Genomic DNA, 14691 nt, shown 5'->3' on the forward strand with positions numbered 1-14691 from the left:
AAAGAGGACACTTGTCAATTCATATTATTTTTCGTTCGTGTAATTTATTCACTCATCTTGATGAAGAACCAGTTATTCGTTAAAACGCGTTCGTCTTGTAGTCTTGGCACACTGAATTTATAAATTCACTCGCTTCCTATTTAAAGAACCAGTTGGAAATTTGTAGTTGGTTTGGTATGATGCTTCTGCTCTTGATTATTGGCATTTCGTTGCTCTGCACAGTTACAAATTGCAAGGTAATTTTATTTAATTTTTCTCTTTTTTATTTATAAATAAATAAAACAGGCAGAGGACGCAAAAAATGAAGAGAAATCCGAGTATGTCGACTATTCGGAAATCATTGACCCGGGGAATCCGTACACTCTGGAAAATTTAATCAATGGAACAGGTAAAAAAGTTATTTCAACTCTAACTAAATAATAAGTTTCAATTTTCTAAAGGCATGCAGAGCAACAACGAGACTGACTATGAAGCCCTTCCGGAGTGGCCGTCGAATATTACTATGGCAAAAAAGGGTCGAATTCTCGGGGGCACGGCGGCAACAGCTGGTCAATTCCCGTACTTTGTCTATGTTCTGGGAACAAAGTCGGACGGAACCACTACCATCAGTTGCGGAGGTGCACTTTTGTCTGAAAGCTGGGTTCTTACCGCCGCCCAATGCGTTTCAAAGTGAGAAAAATATTTTTATTTCATTTGAGAAATCATTTTAATTTCTATAATTATTTTTCCCAAAAAAATATAATCATCTTAATTTAATCAGATTCTATTGAATAGTTTTTTTTTTTTTAAATTAAAAAAAGCATTGAAAATTAAAATTAATAGATTTTTAGTTAGGGGGATGCCTCTGGAGGAAAACATTATCAATGAGCTTCAAAACCTATTTTGATCTCAAATATGCTGCCTAAAATAAAATATTTTAAATTTTAATAGAGGCCTTTAAAACAATCGTGACTTTAATTTATGAATTCTTTTTTTTTCATTTAAAGGGCTGCTTCAATACTTGTGTACGCTGGAGCAATAGCACCACCAGCGACTGGGGACACATCAGGCAAAGCAGGACAGGCGATAATCCACCCGTATTTCAGATCGAATTTTGTAATTCACGATATTGCACTGATCAGACTCTTCGCTTCTTTCACCCTAAGTGGTAAGTAAACTGAAAATTGTATTGCTCTTTGTTATGAAATTAAAAAAAAAAAATCTGCATTTCATTCGTCATTCAATCATTTGAAGAAAAGTAACATAAAAAAAATCCACGAATTTTGGTGATTACGTAGATTGAAATTTTGCTTCTAGGATCCATTGGTGTAATCAGACTTTCTAAAAGCTCCGCTTCAATTGACAATGTTTCTGTGCGCACTATGGGAATGGGAACTGCTGATGACAGTAAGTAGTATATTTTTATTATAATATTGAGGAAAAATTCAGCAAACGTCATAACACAATTTATTTGATTGAACTCAGTGAATTTTTTTCCAATAAGAAACAATTTGCACAGAAAAAAAATATTTTTTACAATGTTTAGAAGGTTAAAAAAGCAAATTTAATAAATACTTATTCCATCAATTTATTTGTTGTGTTATCCATAATTGAAAGGCAGTACTTTAAAAGCATCACATTTATAGACAGAATAAGATCACATGATAATAATTCTCAGTTATGTTCTAAACGTATTTAAATTTAATTTCTCTAGCAACGGGTGCTGGCACTGCCTTGAACTACGTCGACATGAAAAACATCCCCAGATCTACTTGCAACTCAGCCACAAATACAGCATATGTTACCTACCCTCAAACTGCAGGTTGTTTGGACCCTGAGGGAACTACGAAAAACTTTTGTGTGGTATAAAAATATTAATTTATCATCTCATGAAATGTTTAAAGTGCAATTAACTTTGCTGTTTGTTTTCTAGGGTGACATTGGTGCACCTGTGGTGTACACTTATGATTCCGGTACGGCATTGATTGGGGTTACGAGCCAACTTCAGGGGTGCGTGAGCAACGCGTACCCCAGCTCGTACACCAAAATTGGTCCCTATTTGGGATGGATTAGAGAGAAGACGAAGAAAAACTTCACATAAAAGCTTTGTCTATATTATATAATTCCTGCTAATAAAGGATAAAAATATTTATTTCCTTGAAAAACTTGATTAATTTTTTTTTTACCTCCACATACGTGTTGAAATAATTTGAAAGGAATTAAAAATAGTGTTTTTATCCCGAATGCCCTCCACAAATTTCTCATTGTCAGATCAAATCAAGTAAAAAAGGAATGGGTATTATTTAATTACTTAAATTTAGACTGATCAAATTAATACTTCAATTATTAGCTATTTATGAAATAATTTTGTCAGTAATTTTGTTCATAATTAATTAAATATTTAGTAACTTTGACGAATAAAAAATTATTTCTATAACAAACAAAATTGAGGTTGCTGCAGATTTTTTTTGGATAACCAGTCTTTGTAAAATATCGCCGCGTTTGCCTTAGCGTCTTGTAATAATGAATCAAAGCTAACAGTACATGCACAAATAAGTTTCACCGTGATTATATAGCCGACTCGTTTCCCTTCTTTAGGATCAGTTAGCAATTGGCTGTTGGATTGAAACGAAGTTCTAAAAACGATGCATCTGTTTGCGGTTTTCATTGCGCTGCTCTGTATGAGCGTAAATTGCCAGGTAAATTTATAATTATTAAACCAAATTGTTCCAGCTTATTGAGAAAAATTTAATCAGGCGTTCAGAGATGAGCCCGAATACGTGGACTATTCAGAAATTACCGACCTGGAGAACGCGTACACCCTAGACAAATTGATCAATGGAACAGGTAAACGATTAACGAATAAAATGTTAATTGTTCATTAAACCCTTATTGTTAGACGAGAACTTCATCAGCAGCAGTAATGGAACGGACCATGAAACTTTTCCTAAGTGGCCAGTAAATAATACAAATAGTAATAATACTAACGAAGGTCGGATTCTTGGTGGAACGGCAGCAACACTTGGTCAATTTCCTTATTTTGTCTACGTTCTGGGAACTAAAGCGGACGGAACCACTACCATCAGTTGCGGAGGTGCACTTTTGTCTGAAAGCTGGGTTCTCACCGCCGCCCAATGCGTTGCACAGTTAGTGTTTTTTTATTTTTTATAAATATTATTAATGAAACCAATTTATTTAAAGCTTTGGCCATCATCAACAAATTGAATGTGTTTTTTTTTATGATTTTTTTTTATTATTATTTTCTTTTTATTATTAAATGAAAGTTTAAAGTTTTTTTAAATATAAAACATGAATGTTCATTTAATTAAATGGATCCAAGCTATTTCCCTTTACTCCAAGCGTTATTCTCAATATTCTTCATAAAATAATAAAATATTTTCTCACAATTTAATAAAGCTAATATTCAGAAATGACTAATATTTTTTTTTTAAACGAAATGCAAATCTTGTAATTAAAATTTTAATTATTAAAGGGCTGCCTCAATACTTGTATATGCCGGAGCAATAGCACCACCGGCGACTGGGGACACCACAGGCAAAGCGGGACAGGCAATAATCCACCCATACTACAGATCCAATTTTGTAATTCACGACGTTGCCCTTGTCAGACTGTTCATTGCGTTTACACTCAGTGGTATTTAAAAAGTTATTTCCTTTAAATTTTCCAGATCCTCTTAATAAATTACAAGTACACAAGTTAAACAATAATAATAAAATAAGGACTTGAGGCTTTGATGACTTTCTTTCGCAGGAACAATCAGTCCCATCAGACTGTCAAAGAACTCAGCCTCCATTGATAACGTCTCAGTACGCACAATGGGAATGGGAACTGCAGACGATAGTAAGTATATTATTATTGTTGTTTATTTGTCCAAATTGTTACATCACATTGTTTACAAACAAATTGTATACGTACTTCATGCAGCAATTTGAATTTTGATCATGAGTTTATTGCTTTTTTTTAATAGTATAATATATATTTATTATAAAACAAAGTTTTTGTTTAAAAATTTCACTGTGCTGTTTAAATTGTATAGATCTTCTAACAATTAATTAATAATTTATTTTTAAAAGGGTATGGAATAAAAGATGTTGCCTCAGATAACCTTACTTTTTCACTGGAAAATTTTAAGCATGCTTAAAATTTTTTCGGTACTTTGAATTGTACTAGCATGGGCTGCATACATTCTTTGACCTCTTACGGGATTTATTAAATTGAGTGTAGGGATCTATGCATATATCATTCCTTATTCATCCCAAATTTTTTTTTTAATTTATCTGAAGTCCGTCACTAGCAACTCTTGACAAATTTTTTGAAATCATAAATCAACTACTAACTACATCATTATTCTCATATAAAATTGGAAATTCTTAGATTCTATGAAAAAATGATTTTATAAGTGGGTAAAAGCCTTGATATCTGTTAAAATTGTAATCCATCTTTTAAAACTTATTTAATTTGAGGAAAATTTAAATTCTAGCTACGGGTGCGGGCACTGCCTTGAACTACGTCGACTTGAAAAATATCCCGAGAGCTACATGCAACATCGCCACAGACACAGCGTACGTCACTTACCCACCAACCGCTGGTTGTTTGGACCCTGAAGGCACTACAAAAAACTTCTGTTTGGTAATTAAAATAATCACAAACACACAAAAATTAGTTTTCACTTCATATTCACTATCAGGGAGATCGTGGTGCACCCGTGGTGTACAATTTTGACACCGGTCTGGTGGTGATCGGCATCACAAGCCAACTGCAGGGGTGCGTCAGCAACGCTTACCCCAGTTCGTACACCAAAATCCTTCCTTACTTGGGCTGGATTAGAGAGAAGACGAAAAAAAATTTTACATGAGTGCTATGCCATTTTTGTTTTACTTGTAATAAAATAATATTTTTCAAATCAATGAGTTTCTTTAAAAAAAGGTAAAAAACAATTTAGGAAATAATTTTTAAATATGAACGTTTCCTCACTGAATGCTTCACAAATTATTTAACGATAGTGCCTGCAATTTTTATGTGTATTTATAGAAAATGACATCTTTTTGTTTCATTAAGGTTCTTCAAATAAAAAACTTCTCTCCTTCCTGTAAAGAAAGGGAACCAAATTTAACACAAGAGCAGGGTTTATAAAAATATTAGAGAAGACGAGGTTTAAGTCCACACAATTAAATGAACTATTGATTTCAAATTTGCATCAGTCAACCAAGAAAATAGTGGTCGGCATTTTTATTGTTTTGTGCATTTCTAGCAAACGGTGTGAACTGCAAGCAATAATTCTTTTCGCCTGCAAGGTATAGTTCAAAGTTGAAATTATTTTTCCCATGATATTAATTTAAAAGAGCTTTTGTTCATAATAATTAAACACACCTAAAGCAGAAATAATGAAGTATGTGAGTTAATTTATATTAGAATATTCATTTAATTTCTCAATTGATTGTACATTATATTGCGTGAAATATATTTTTTAGTGATGATTCCCACATAGAAAAATATTTTCATTAAAATTAATGCGATAATATTCTTTCAAAATATTGTTATATCAAATTTAACCCTACCCTGTGGAAACCAACGATTATCCTTACATGCTGACTTATATTAACAAGTAAGCTCATCTAATAATTATTTCCTTATGATGCTTGTAATATAAAACGTATCCCCTTCCACTTAAAAATGGGAACTTGTTCTTACACGTGAGCGGCTCATTTTTTTTTTTTTTTTTTTAAATCATAGGAGAGGATGAGGGTCAAGACGACACTATAAATAGAACCACTGATTTAAAATTTGCATCAGTTATCGGTCAACAAAGTGCCGCAAAGACAATGAAGTGGACAGCATTTTTGTTACTTTGTGCTATTCTAGCCAGCGGTGTCAACTGCAAGGTGTGTTAAAGATTTAAATTATTTCCCCCTGCACACCCCTGCATATTTATTGAAAAAATTAATAGTTTAATAAGAAACATTTAATGCCTGTTTTCAATACATCAATTAAAGCATACAATTTTCTTAGAATTTTGAATCATATGTAATTCCTCATTTGAAAATTTATTTAAATGCGTCAAAACCAAAACATACCTTTTTATTTGTCAACTCTTTTATTTTAACACTCTTTAAACCAAATTTCGCCCAGGCTGTGGAAGATATTGCGGTGGAAACCAACGACCATAAAAATCCTGATCTAATTGACTACACTGACGCATCTCCAGATGATTTTACCCTTGAAAAGTTAACAGTAGAAAAAAGTTTGTTAAATTATTAATTAATTTATTTATTTTAAATATCTAAACGTAAAATATTATTCAGATTTGACTCGTGCTGAAATTTATGAAACAGTTGAAACAGAAAGCCACGCACCAAACCAGACAGCGCGGATTGTTGGAGGTACATCTGCTTCAACCGGAGATTTTCCGTACTTTGCACTTGTAGCATCATTGAAGCCGGATGGCAGTACCACTTCCATTTGCGGAGGTGCAATTTTGTCAGAGATCTGGATATTGACCGCAGCTACCTGCGTTTCCGGGTTAGTTAATGGCTACAAAAATTAATTTTCTAACAAGCAATAAGACAAATTAAAAAATAATCAATTTCAAAATATATTTTTACATCAACTGGAAATTGATTATTTGCATTCACATCTTATTCGCTAGGAATACTGGAACTATAGTCTTTCCCGGATTAGTAGCAGAACCGTCCGAGACTGATACCAGAAAAACAGTTGCTAACGTTTACATCCCAAGCACCTTCAGATACAACTTTAAACTGAACAACATTGCACTGCTAAGGCTAAGTAGCGCATTGACTCTCAGTGGTGAATATCTCCCATATTTTAAATCCAATTTTACAATATCAGCATTATTATTCTTATTTCCAAATTATTCGCAGGCTCTATTTCCCCCATAAAAATATCAAAAAATACTGCCTCCTTGGACAATGTTTCCGTTCGCACGATGGGATTAGGCGCTACTTCTGAAAGTGAGTGGTGAAAAAAAGTTTGTAAAATGCATTGAATATGAACTTTTCCTCGTTGCTTTTTTAATCGTTAATTTATCCTTCGAAAAACAACTCAAAGAACTCATGCAGAAAGAGAGGCCAAATTTAAATATTTTTTAACACAAAGTGAAATTCTCTATAAATTTTGTATGCACATCAAATTGCTAAATGATTTTTTACGTCCTAGGCACATCTATTGGTACAGCACTACTCTATGCTGACATAAAACAATTAACCAGAAGCTACTGCGACACTCTGATGTTGGAAGCTTATTACCAATACCCTGTCAATACGGCGTGCTTGGAAACCAGCTCGGGTAAAAAGAACATCTGCTATGTACGTAAAATTTTAGTTTGATTGGACGCGATTTGATAGAAAAGCAAATTTTTATTTTTAGGTTGATGTTGGCGGCCCAGTGGTTTACACCTACCCTGGGGAATCTTCTGCCACGCTGGTGGGAATAAACAGTGAAATTGTTTCTTGTACATCGGTATATCCGAGCGCCTACACCAAGGTGCAGCCCTACGTCAGCTGGATCACATCAATTACCAAGAAGTCCTTCCAGTAATAATGTCAATGCTGAAGGGCGTCCCAGTCAGTCAAGTATTTTGTGTCCTGCTTTTGTTGCAAAATTAAATACGTTATTCGTTCATCGGTTAATTTTATTTTGTTTGTTTCATTAATGTATTTATTTAATACTTCAAATTTGAATGCTTAGGTCAAATAGGTATTTTGTTGCTTGATTTTTGATTTACAACATATTTGAAAAATGTTCCATTTCAATGGTATTTAAAATTAAATTTTAAAAACTGTCATATTTATCATAGAAAACGTAGGAGTTTTTACAGTTTATAAAACGTAATTTTTTCTCATGCAAAATATGGGGAGCAAAAAATTTGTATTGCATCTCTCATTTAATCTAACTTCATAAATTTCATGTAAGAGTGTGAGATTGAATTACGTTGATTTGAAAAAAATATCAAACAAGCTGCATGCAGGCATAAGTTTTGAAAAAAAAAAATGGAAAACAAATAAATTCCAGTTATCAATAATAATGAAAATTTAATGCCAAAAGTTTTTATATTTTATATGATTTACCAATATTAATAACAATTATTTTCTAAGAATTTCATTTTTTTAGCTTTCTCAAATTTTTGTTACTCTTGACACTTACTAACTGTGGGCTGTTTAGACCTCAAAAGCACTAGAACGAACTTCTGTTTGGTAATTTAATTATCAGCAAACTTCCCAACATTGATTTTCACTACTAACGCAGTGAGATCAAGGTGCATCCTTTGTGTACTCCAAATATGACACAAGTCTGGTGCTGATTGAGATTACAAGCTGTAACTGTAACGCCGCAGCACGGGCATAAAAATCATTCCCTTATTGTCAGATTGATGGATTAGATAGAAGACCAAAAAATTGCACATATAAAGCGCGTGATAGTATCTAATTGTTAATTTCATCGGATAATTTTTAAATGAAATTGATATAAAAAAAAAGTGAAATTATTTTTGTTTTACTTCCTTACGTTTTTCGTTTTTTTCCAAAATAGGATTTTTTAATTCGATCAAAAAAAATATGTTAACATTAACAAATAAGTTCTCTAGTTATTAATGTAGTATACTTGCTGGCTTTATATTAACATTAAAAGATAGCAACTAGAATGTTTCTTTCCTCAGGATCTTTGTAAGATAAAACTCATCTCCTTCCACTTAAAAATGGAACTCGTTTTTACACGTGTGCGGCTCAGTCTCTTCGAAAATCATAGGAGAGGATGAGGGTCAAGACCACACTATAAATAGAACCTCTGATTTAAAATTTGCATCAGTCATTCGGTCAACAAAGTGCCGCCAAGACAATGAAGTGGACAACATTTTTGTTACTTTGTGCAACTCTAGCCAGCAGTGTCAACTGCAAGGTATGTTAACGATTGAATTTAATTTCTCCCTACCAATTTATTAAAAATAAAAATATTTAAATAAGGAACAAGATTTAATGCTGATATTCAATAAAATAATTAAATCATAGAATTTTCTTAGAATTTTGAATGCTAGTGGTAAACCCTTTCTTCTTCTTTTATACAATTTAAAATTTCTTCTTTTGACCAAGAAGAATCATAATAAATCCGCTATTTAAACATGAATTTAAATGCGTCAAAACCAAAATACACATTTTTTTTTGTGTGGTTTCTAACCAAAAACCAGCGTGACTCTTAAAATTTAGCCTTTTATAAATCACAAATTTCACCCAGGCTGTGGAAGATATTGCGGTGGAAACCAACGACGATAAAAATCCTGACCTAATTGACTACACTGACGCATCTCCAGATGACTTTACCCTTGAAAAGTTAACAGTAGAAAAAAGTTTGTTAAAATAGTTAATGAATTTCTTTTAAAATATCTAACCGAAAAAAAATTATTCAGATTTGACTCAAGCTGAAATTTATGAAACCGTTGAAGTGGAAAGCAACGCACCAAACCAGACTGCGCGGATTGTTGGAGGTACATCTGCTTCAACCGGAGATTTTCCGTACTTTGCAGTTGTCACATCATTGAAGCCGGATGGCACCACCACTGTCACTTGCGGAGGTGCAATTTTGTCGGAGATCTGGATATTGACCGCAGCTACCTGCGTTTCCGGGTTAGTCAATTGCTATAAAATTAAATACTTCAACTTTTTCTGTTTGATTTTTAAAACTAAAGAAAAAAATAAGAGTGTTCTATCCATTTAACTTGTTTATTTTTTACACGGCCAAATTTCAACTCTTATTCCATAGAAATACTGGAACTACAGTGTACGGCGGATTAATAGCACCACCATCCACGACGGATGTGGGAAAAACAGTGACAAACGTTTACATCCCAAGCACCTTCAGATACAACTTTAAACTGAACAACATTGCACTGCTAAGGCTCAGTAGCGCACTGACTCTCAGTGGTGAGTAGACTAGTTTGTGAAATACATTTTACTAAGTTGATATCGATAGTTTCATTTCAATAATTTGAATTCATAATTTGTAGGTTCAATTTCCACCATAAAAATATCGAAAAATACTGCCTCCTTGGACAATGTTTCCGTTCGCACCATGGGAGTAGGCGCTTCTGAGGAAAGTGAGTTGTACAATTGAATGCATTGAATTTTAATTTTTCTTCTCCTCCTCGGGATTTTTAGTTTTTATTCTTAGGAAATCACTCAAAGAACCCAGTCATGAGGAAAGACCAAATTAAAATTTTTAGAAACACTCAAAAAAGCAATTGTCTATAAATTTTTACTAAATCACTTAGCTAAATGATTTTTTTAACTCCTAGGCACTGGTACTGGTACAGCACTGCTCTATGCTGACATTAAGCAATTAACCAGAAGCTACTGCGACACTCTGACTTTGGAAGCTTATTATCAGTATCCTGTCAATACAGCGTGCTTGGAAACCAGCTCGGGTAAAAAGAACATTTGCTATGTACGTAAAATTTTGAGTTTTATTGGACGCGATTTGATTGAAGAGCAAATTTTTATTTTTAGGTTGATGTCGGCGGCCCAGTGGTTTACACCTATTCTGGATCATCTTCCGCCGTGCTTGTTGGAATAAACAGTGAAATTGTTTCTTGCACGTCGGTATATCCAAGCGCTTATACCAAGGTGCAGCCCTACGTCAGCTGGATCACATCGATCACCAAGAAATCCTTCCAGTAATAATGTCAATGCTGAAGGGCAATCAGTCCATTTTTTCCTGACAAAGCTGCTTTTGATGATAATTTAATAAAAACATAATAAGAGGAACTCGCCATTATGATTTTTTTTTGTTTTTTGAAAATAAAAAAGTTAAAAAAAAAAAATAACATTTTTATGCTACAAAATTACCTGGTAAATAGCATACGTATTTTTTTTCATTATTTTTCTTATTTTTTTTTAATTGAATTTTTTATGGCTTAAAACGGTAAGAAATCTATTTTGGGTCTCTTTATGAAGGAGACGAACCAAATTAGATTACAGTACTCAAGCTCGCTCGAAAATGAGGTATCCACAAAAGACAATTTTCAAGCGTCCTTACATGTTGTATTAAATGACTATTCAAAAATGAAGTGAAAGACTTTGATTTATTATGTAAAATTAACCAAATCATTATGAGTTGGTATTAAAATACTGGTTTTTTTATACAACAAACTCAATTTGTTATACCATACTTTGGAATTATTTCTGCTACTATTACAAAAACTGTATAAATATAATAATATTGACAAATGCTTATAAAGGAAATTTGCTCAGCTTCAGCATTTAGCGGCTCTCTGGAAAATCACCAAAAGATATATTTTGTGAAGAATTTTATAATGCAATTAAAACTAAAATGAAAGATGAATGATCTAGCTAGTTTTAATGCTGTGCCATTTGGATGAATCCTTACAACGGATATAAATTTAATAGCCAAAAAACCATTAGCATGCTTGCTATATGTCAAGACAAGATAGAAAGCATAAATATTTATGTTGTTGACAAAAAGCTTTCAGTAGACAAATCCTATTTAAGCGTGCTTTGGTGAAATGACCTTTTTCTCAAAAGGTGCTTGGACAATTGGCCTTCTGTTTTGTCCATTAAAGGACCATCTCGCAAAAAACTTTTCAATCAAGACTTTTTTGTCCAAAAGCTTGGTTGGATCAAAAGCCAATTTTTAAGAGAGCAGAACTGACTTTCAGATATAATTTGCGCTGTCTGCTGATGTGAATGAGCCAATAAAAAATAAGACTGTCAATATCATCCATTGTAAATCATTTTTTTTTTCAATGAAACAGGTGAGCATGTAAGAAACAAATGTTACAAATCTTACTTAGAAAACAATAAAATTACTAAAATAAAAGTGGATGAACAAGCTACTAAAGGATAGATTAAAAAATTATCACATTATATTCTAATTTTTAAATTTAATTTCATTTGAATATTGTTAAATCTATCAAAATATTAGGGGAGAAAATCAATTCATAAAAAAAATTGTAAAGAATATTTTACAAAGCAATTGTCTACAACTGTAAATAATGCCATACACAAGTTTATTTTTCGTCATCAAGATTTTTGAAATATTTATATTATTTTTCTATATTCAAGTAAAGAAATGGCCATGTGTCTGGACAGTAAACTTTATAACTAAGCATCATTTGACACTTTGACAGGAGGCCTCTAGTCCACAGAAGGCTTTTTGTCAACAACATGTATCTTCTCCTTCCTCTCATATCGATAGCACAATTTTCTTAACCTGTGGCTTAAATATTTTCTGGAGGGGACGAATATATAAATTAGCCTTTATATTTAATTTAGATATTAGTGAACCATTTGATCCAGAGCTAGTATAATGAAGAGGGCCAACCTTTTATTGTTTTCTACGTTTTCTACAATTCTAGGCTCCTGTGTCTTTTGCATGGTAAATATTATTATAAAAGTTCTATATCCTTTGAAAATTAAAGTCTGCAATTGAATTTTTCTGTATATTCATAACATCGTGGCGCCTTTTATCGCAGTTTAAAGCTCCGCAGCTTTATTATAAATATACATTATACAAATTTTCGCTAGGTTGTGGAAACCAACGTTGAAAAAAATCCTGAACTTACTGACTACGACTCCAACGCTTCTCCAGAGGAAAACGCACAGGTTGAAAATGGTACAAAGTTGAGTGTCTTGTAATTTTCTTTATATTATAATAGGAAATGTCAACAAATTCGACTCTCGCTGAAAATTTTGAAAGCTCGGAAATAATAAACAGGACCTCTAGGATTGTAGGAGGTACCGAGGGTACAGCAGCGGATTTTCCATACTTTGCATATATTACATCAACAAAGGCGGATGGAACTACAGTGAATTGCGGTGGTGCAATTCTCTCTGATATCTGGGTATTGACCGCGGCAACCTGCGTCTCCGGGTGAGTATATAGCAAGATTGCACAAGATTGAACTGAAATTAAGTCCTGATAATTTAAAACTTTTTAACTTCATTAGTTAAAAAAAAAGATTACGTCAGCTTTTGAAAGTTTAAACATAAATGTGGGAGTAAAAGATAATTATATCCTATAGTTGAAAAAATGTGAGCACAAATCTCATCACACATAGCTGTATTTGGATTTATTTTAATAAAATTTTAGAAATTTTAAAAGAAAAATGAGCCAGAAACTAACAGTGGACAAATTTTTGCCTTCATTAAATTGAAATACATTTATTATTTTTGAAAAAAAAAAAAGATATTTAAAAACAAATAATTCCAATTGGTCCACAAGCAAGGGAAATTGATTTCACTCCTCTCTGGGCTACCAATATTTGATTAGATAATATGAAACCTTCTGAATATTTCATAATGAAAAGTAATTATTATGGGAATTAATGGAGAAGAAAAATATCTTTGGAGTACACAGTAATTATTCTACTTATGTTTAATTGTAAGTATTATAACTGTTATTAATTTTCAGAACTACAGGGACCCTTGTTTATGCCGGACTTTCAGCACCGCCAAGTATTTATCATCATTTGCATTTTTTTTTATCCAATATAGCATAATTATTGATCTGAATATTTCATTTTAAATATGTGTGACAAATTTTGTTAAATTTTTAATTAATAATTATCTAGTTACTGCTCAAATGCTTCCAAACCCACTACCACAAACTACCAAATTAACATCAAAATTTAATAACAAATTTTTTTCAAGGTACTTCTTATCTAAAAAGTCACACTCCGAGTGGAAAGGCAGTCATTAACACGTATGTCCCAAGCACCTTCAGATACAACTTCAAACTGGACAACATTGCACTTCTAAAGCTAGTTAGTGCTTTAACTCTAAGTGGTGAGTAATGGAAAATTTATTAAAATAATCAAAAAAATTTTAATGGGAACTTAAATAAAACAATTTTTACTTTAGGAACCATTTCCACCATAAAAATTTCAAAAAGTACAGTCTCTCTGGACAATGTTTCGGTTCGCACCATGGGAATGGGCGCTACTGAGGAAAGTGAGTGTGAAAGATTTTTCTGAATGGATCCATCTTTTTTATACCCACCAGGCACTGACTCTGGCACTGCATTAAACTATGTCGATATTAAGCAAATACCCAGAAGTTACTGCGACTCTCTGACTTTGGCAAACTACTATCAGTACCCTGTCAATACGGCGTGCTTAGACACCAGCTCGGGTAAAAAGAACATTTGCTATGTAAGTTATATTTGGTTTAGTCTCCATAATCATAACTACAAGTTCAAATTTATATTTGTAGGTTGATGTTGGCGGCCCAGTGGTTTACACCTACTCTGGATCATCTTCAGGCGTACTTGTGGGAATAAACAGTGAAATTGTTTCCTGCACTTCTGTTTATCCAAGCGCGTACACCAAGGTGCAACCCTACATAGCCTGGATCACCAAAGTGACCAAGATATCATTTGTGTAAAAATGCCAATAAGATGGGGGTAATTTTAAACAATAAATCTATAACTTTGACTTGTAATACAATTTTAAACATTCATAATGAATAGTGTTTGTATGCTTCTTATCATCTGCTTAGAAATACAAGCATAAAAATATCAATAAATTAACCTCTTTTTTAATCTGTTGACCTCCAAGATCCACAGTTCTAAGGCAATGTAATTTATATTTGACGATAATCTAAAATATTTTCTGCTATTCCAAAAAGGAATTTGTGAATACAAATTTTTAATTTTTTAAGGCAATAA

At 32.7% G+C, this 14691-nt stretch overlaps 4 protein-coding genes across 4 annotated transcripts; all 4 read left to right on the forward strand.

Moving 5' to 3' along the window:
* Positions 1 to 105: 105 nt before the first annotated feature.
* LOC132202513 (uncharacterized) lies at positions 106 to 2138 on the forward strand. The gene is made up of 7 exons (XM_059629469.1): positions 106 to 236; positions 286 to 388; positions 441 to 669; positions 987 to 1147; positions 1297 to 1386; positions 1694 to 1842; positions 1913 to 2138. The coding sequence occupies exons 1-7, from the start codon at positions 177 to 179 to the stop codon at positions 2078 to 2080; spliced, it is 960 nt and encodes a 319-aa protein (XP_059485452.1). The 5' UTR covers positions 106 to 176; the 3' UTR covers positions 2081 to 2138.
* A 430-nt stretch (positions 2139 to 2568) lies between these two features.
* On the forward strand, positions 2569 to 4867 carry LOC132202570 (brachyurin-like). Its single transcript, XM_059629553.1, has 7 exons — positions 2569 to 2678; positions 2736 to 2826; positions 2879 to 3125; positions 3473 to 3633; positions 3751 to 3840; positions 4481 to 4629; positions 4688 to 4867. The coding sequence occupies exons 1-7, from the start codon at positions 2625 to 2627 to the stop codon at positions 4853 to 4855; spliced, it is 960 nt and encodes a 319-aa protein (XP_059485536.1). The 5' UTR covers positions 2569 to 2624; the 3' UTR covers positions 4856 to 4867.
* Positions 4868 to 5822: 955 nt separating this feature from the next.
* LOC132202602 (uncharacterized) lies at positions 5823 to 7557 on the forward strand. Its single transcript, XM_059629608.1, has 7 exons — positions 5823 to 5882; positions 6130 to 6241; positions 6303 to 6519; positions 6647 to 6807; positions 6882 to 6971; positions 7177 to 7325; positions 7387 to 7557. Exons 1-7 carry the CDS (start codon positions 5823 to 5825, stop codon positions 7555 to 7557), a joined length of 960 nt encoding a protein of 319 aa, XP_059485591.1.
* A 1296-nt stretch (positions 7558 to 8853) lies between these two features.
* LOC132202603 (venom prothrombin activator porpharin-D-like) lies at positions 8854 to 14408 on the forward strand. The gene is made up of 12 exons (XM_059629609.1): positions 8854 to 8913; positions 9247 to 9358; positions 9419 to 9635; positions 9772 to 9932; positions 10016 to 10105; positions 10304 to 10452; positions 10515 to 10681; positions 13438 to 13481; positions 13677 to 13811; positions 13887 to 13976; positions 14028 to 14176; positions 14238 to 14408. The coding sequence occupies exons 1-12, from the start codon at positions 8854 to 8856 to the stop codon at positions 14406 to 14408; spliced, it is 1545 nt and encodes a 514-aa protein (XP_059485592.1).
* Positions 14409 to 14691: the final 283 nt, after the last annotated feature.

This window comes from Neocloeon triangulifer, unplaced genomic scaffold, assembly GCF_031216515.1.
Source record: "Neocloeon triangulifer isolate White Clay Creek 2 clone unplaced genomic scaffold, ASM3121651v1 ptg000015l, whole genome shotgun sequence".
NCBI lineage: Eukaryota > Metazoa > Arthropoda > Insecta > Ephemeroptera > Baetidae > Neocloeon > Neocloeon triangulifer.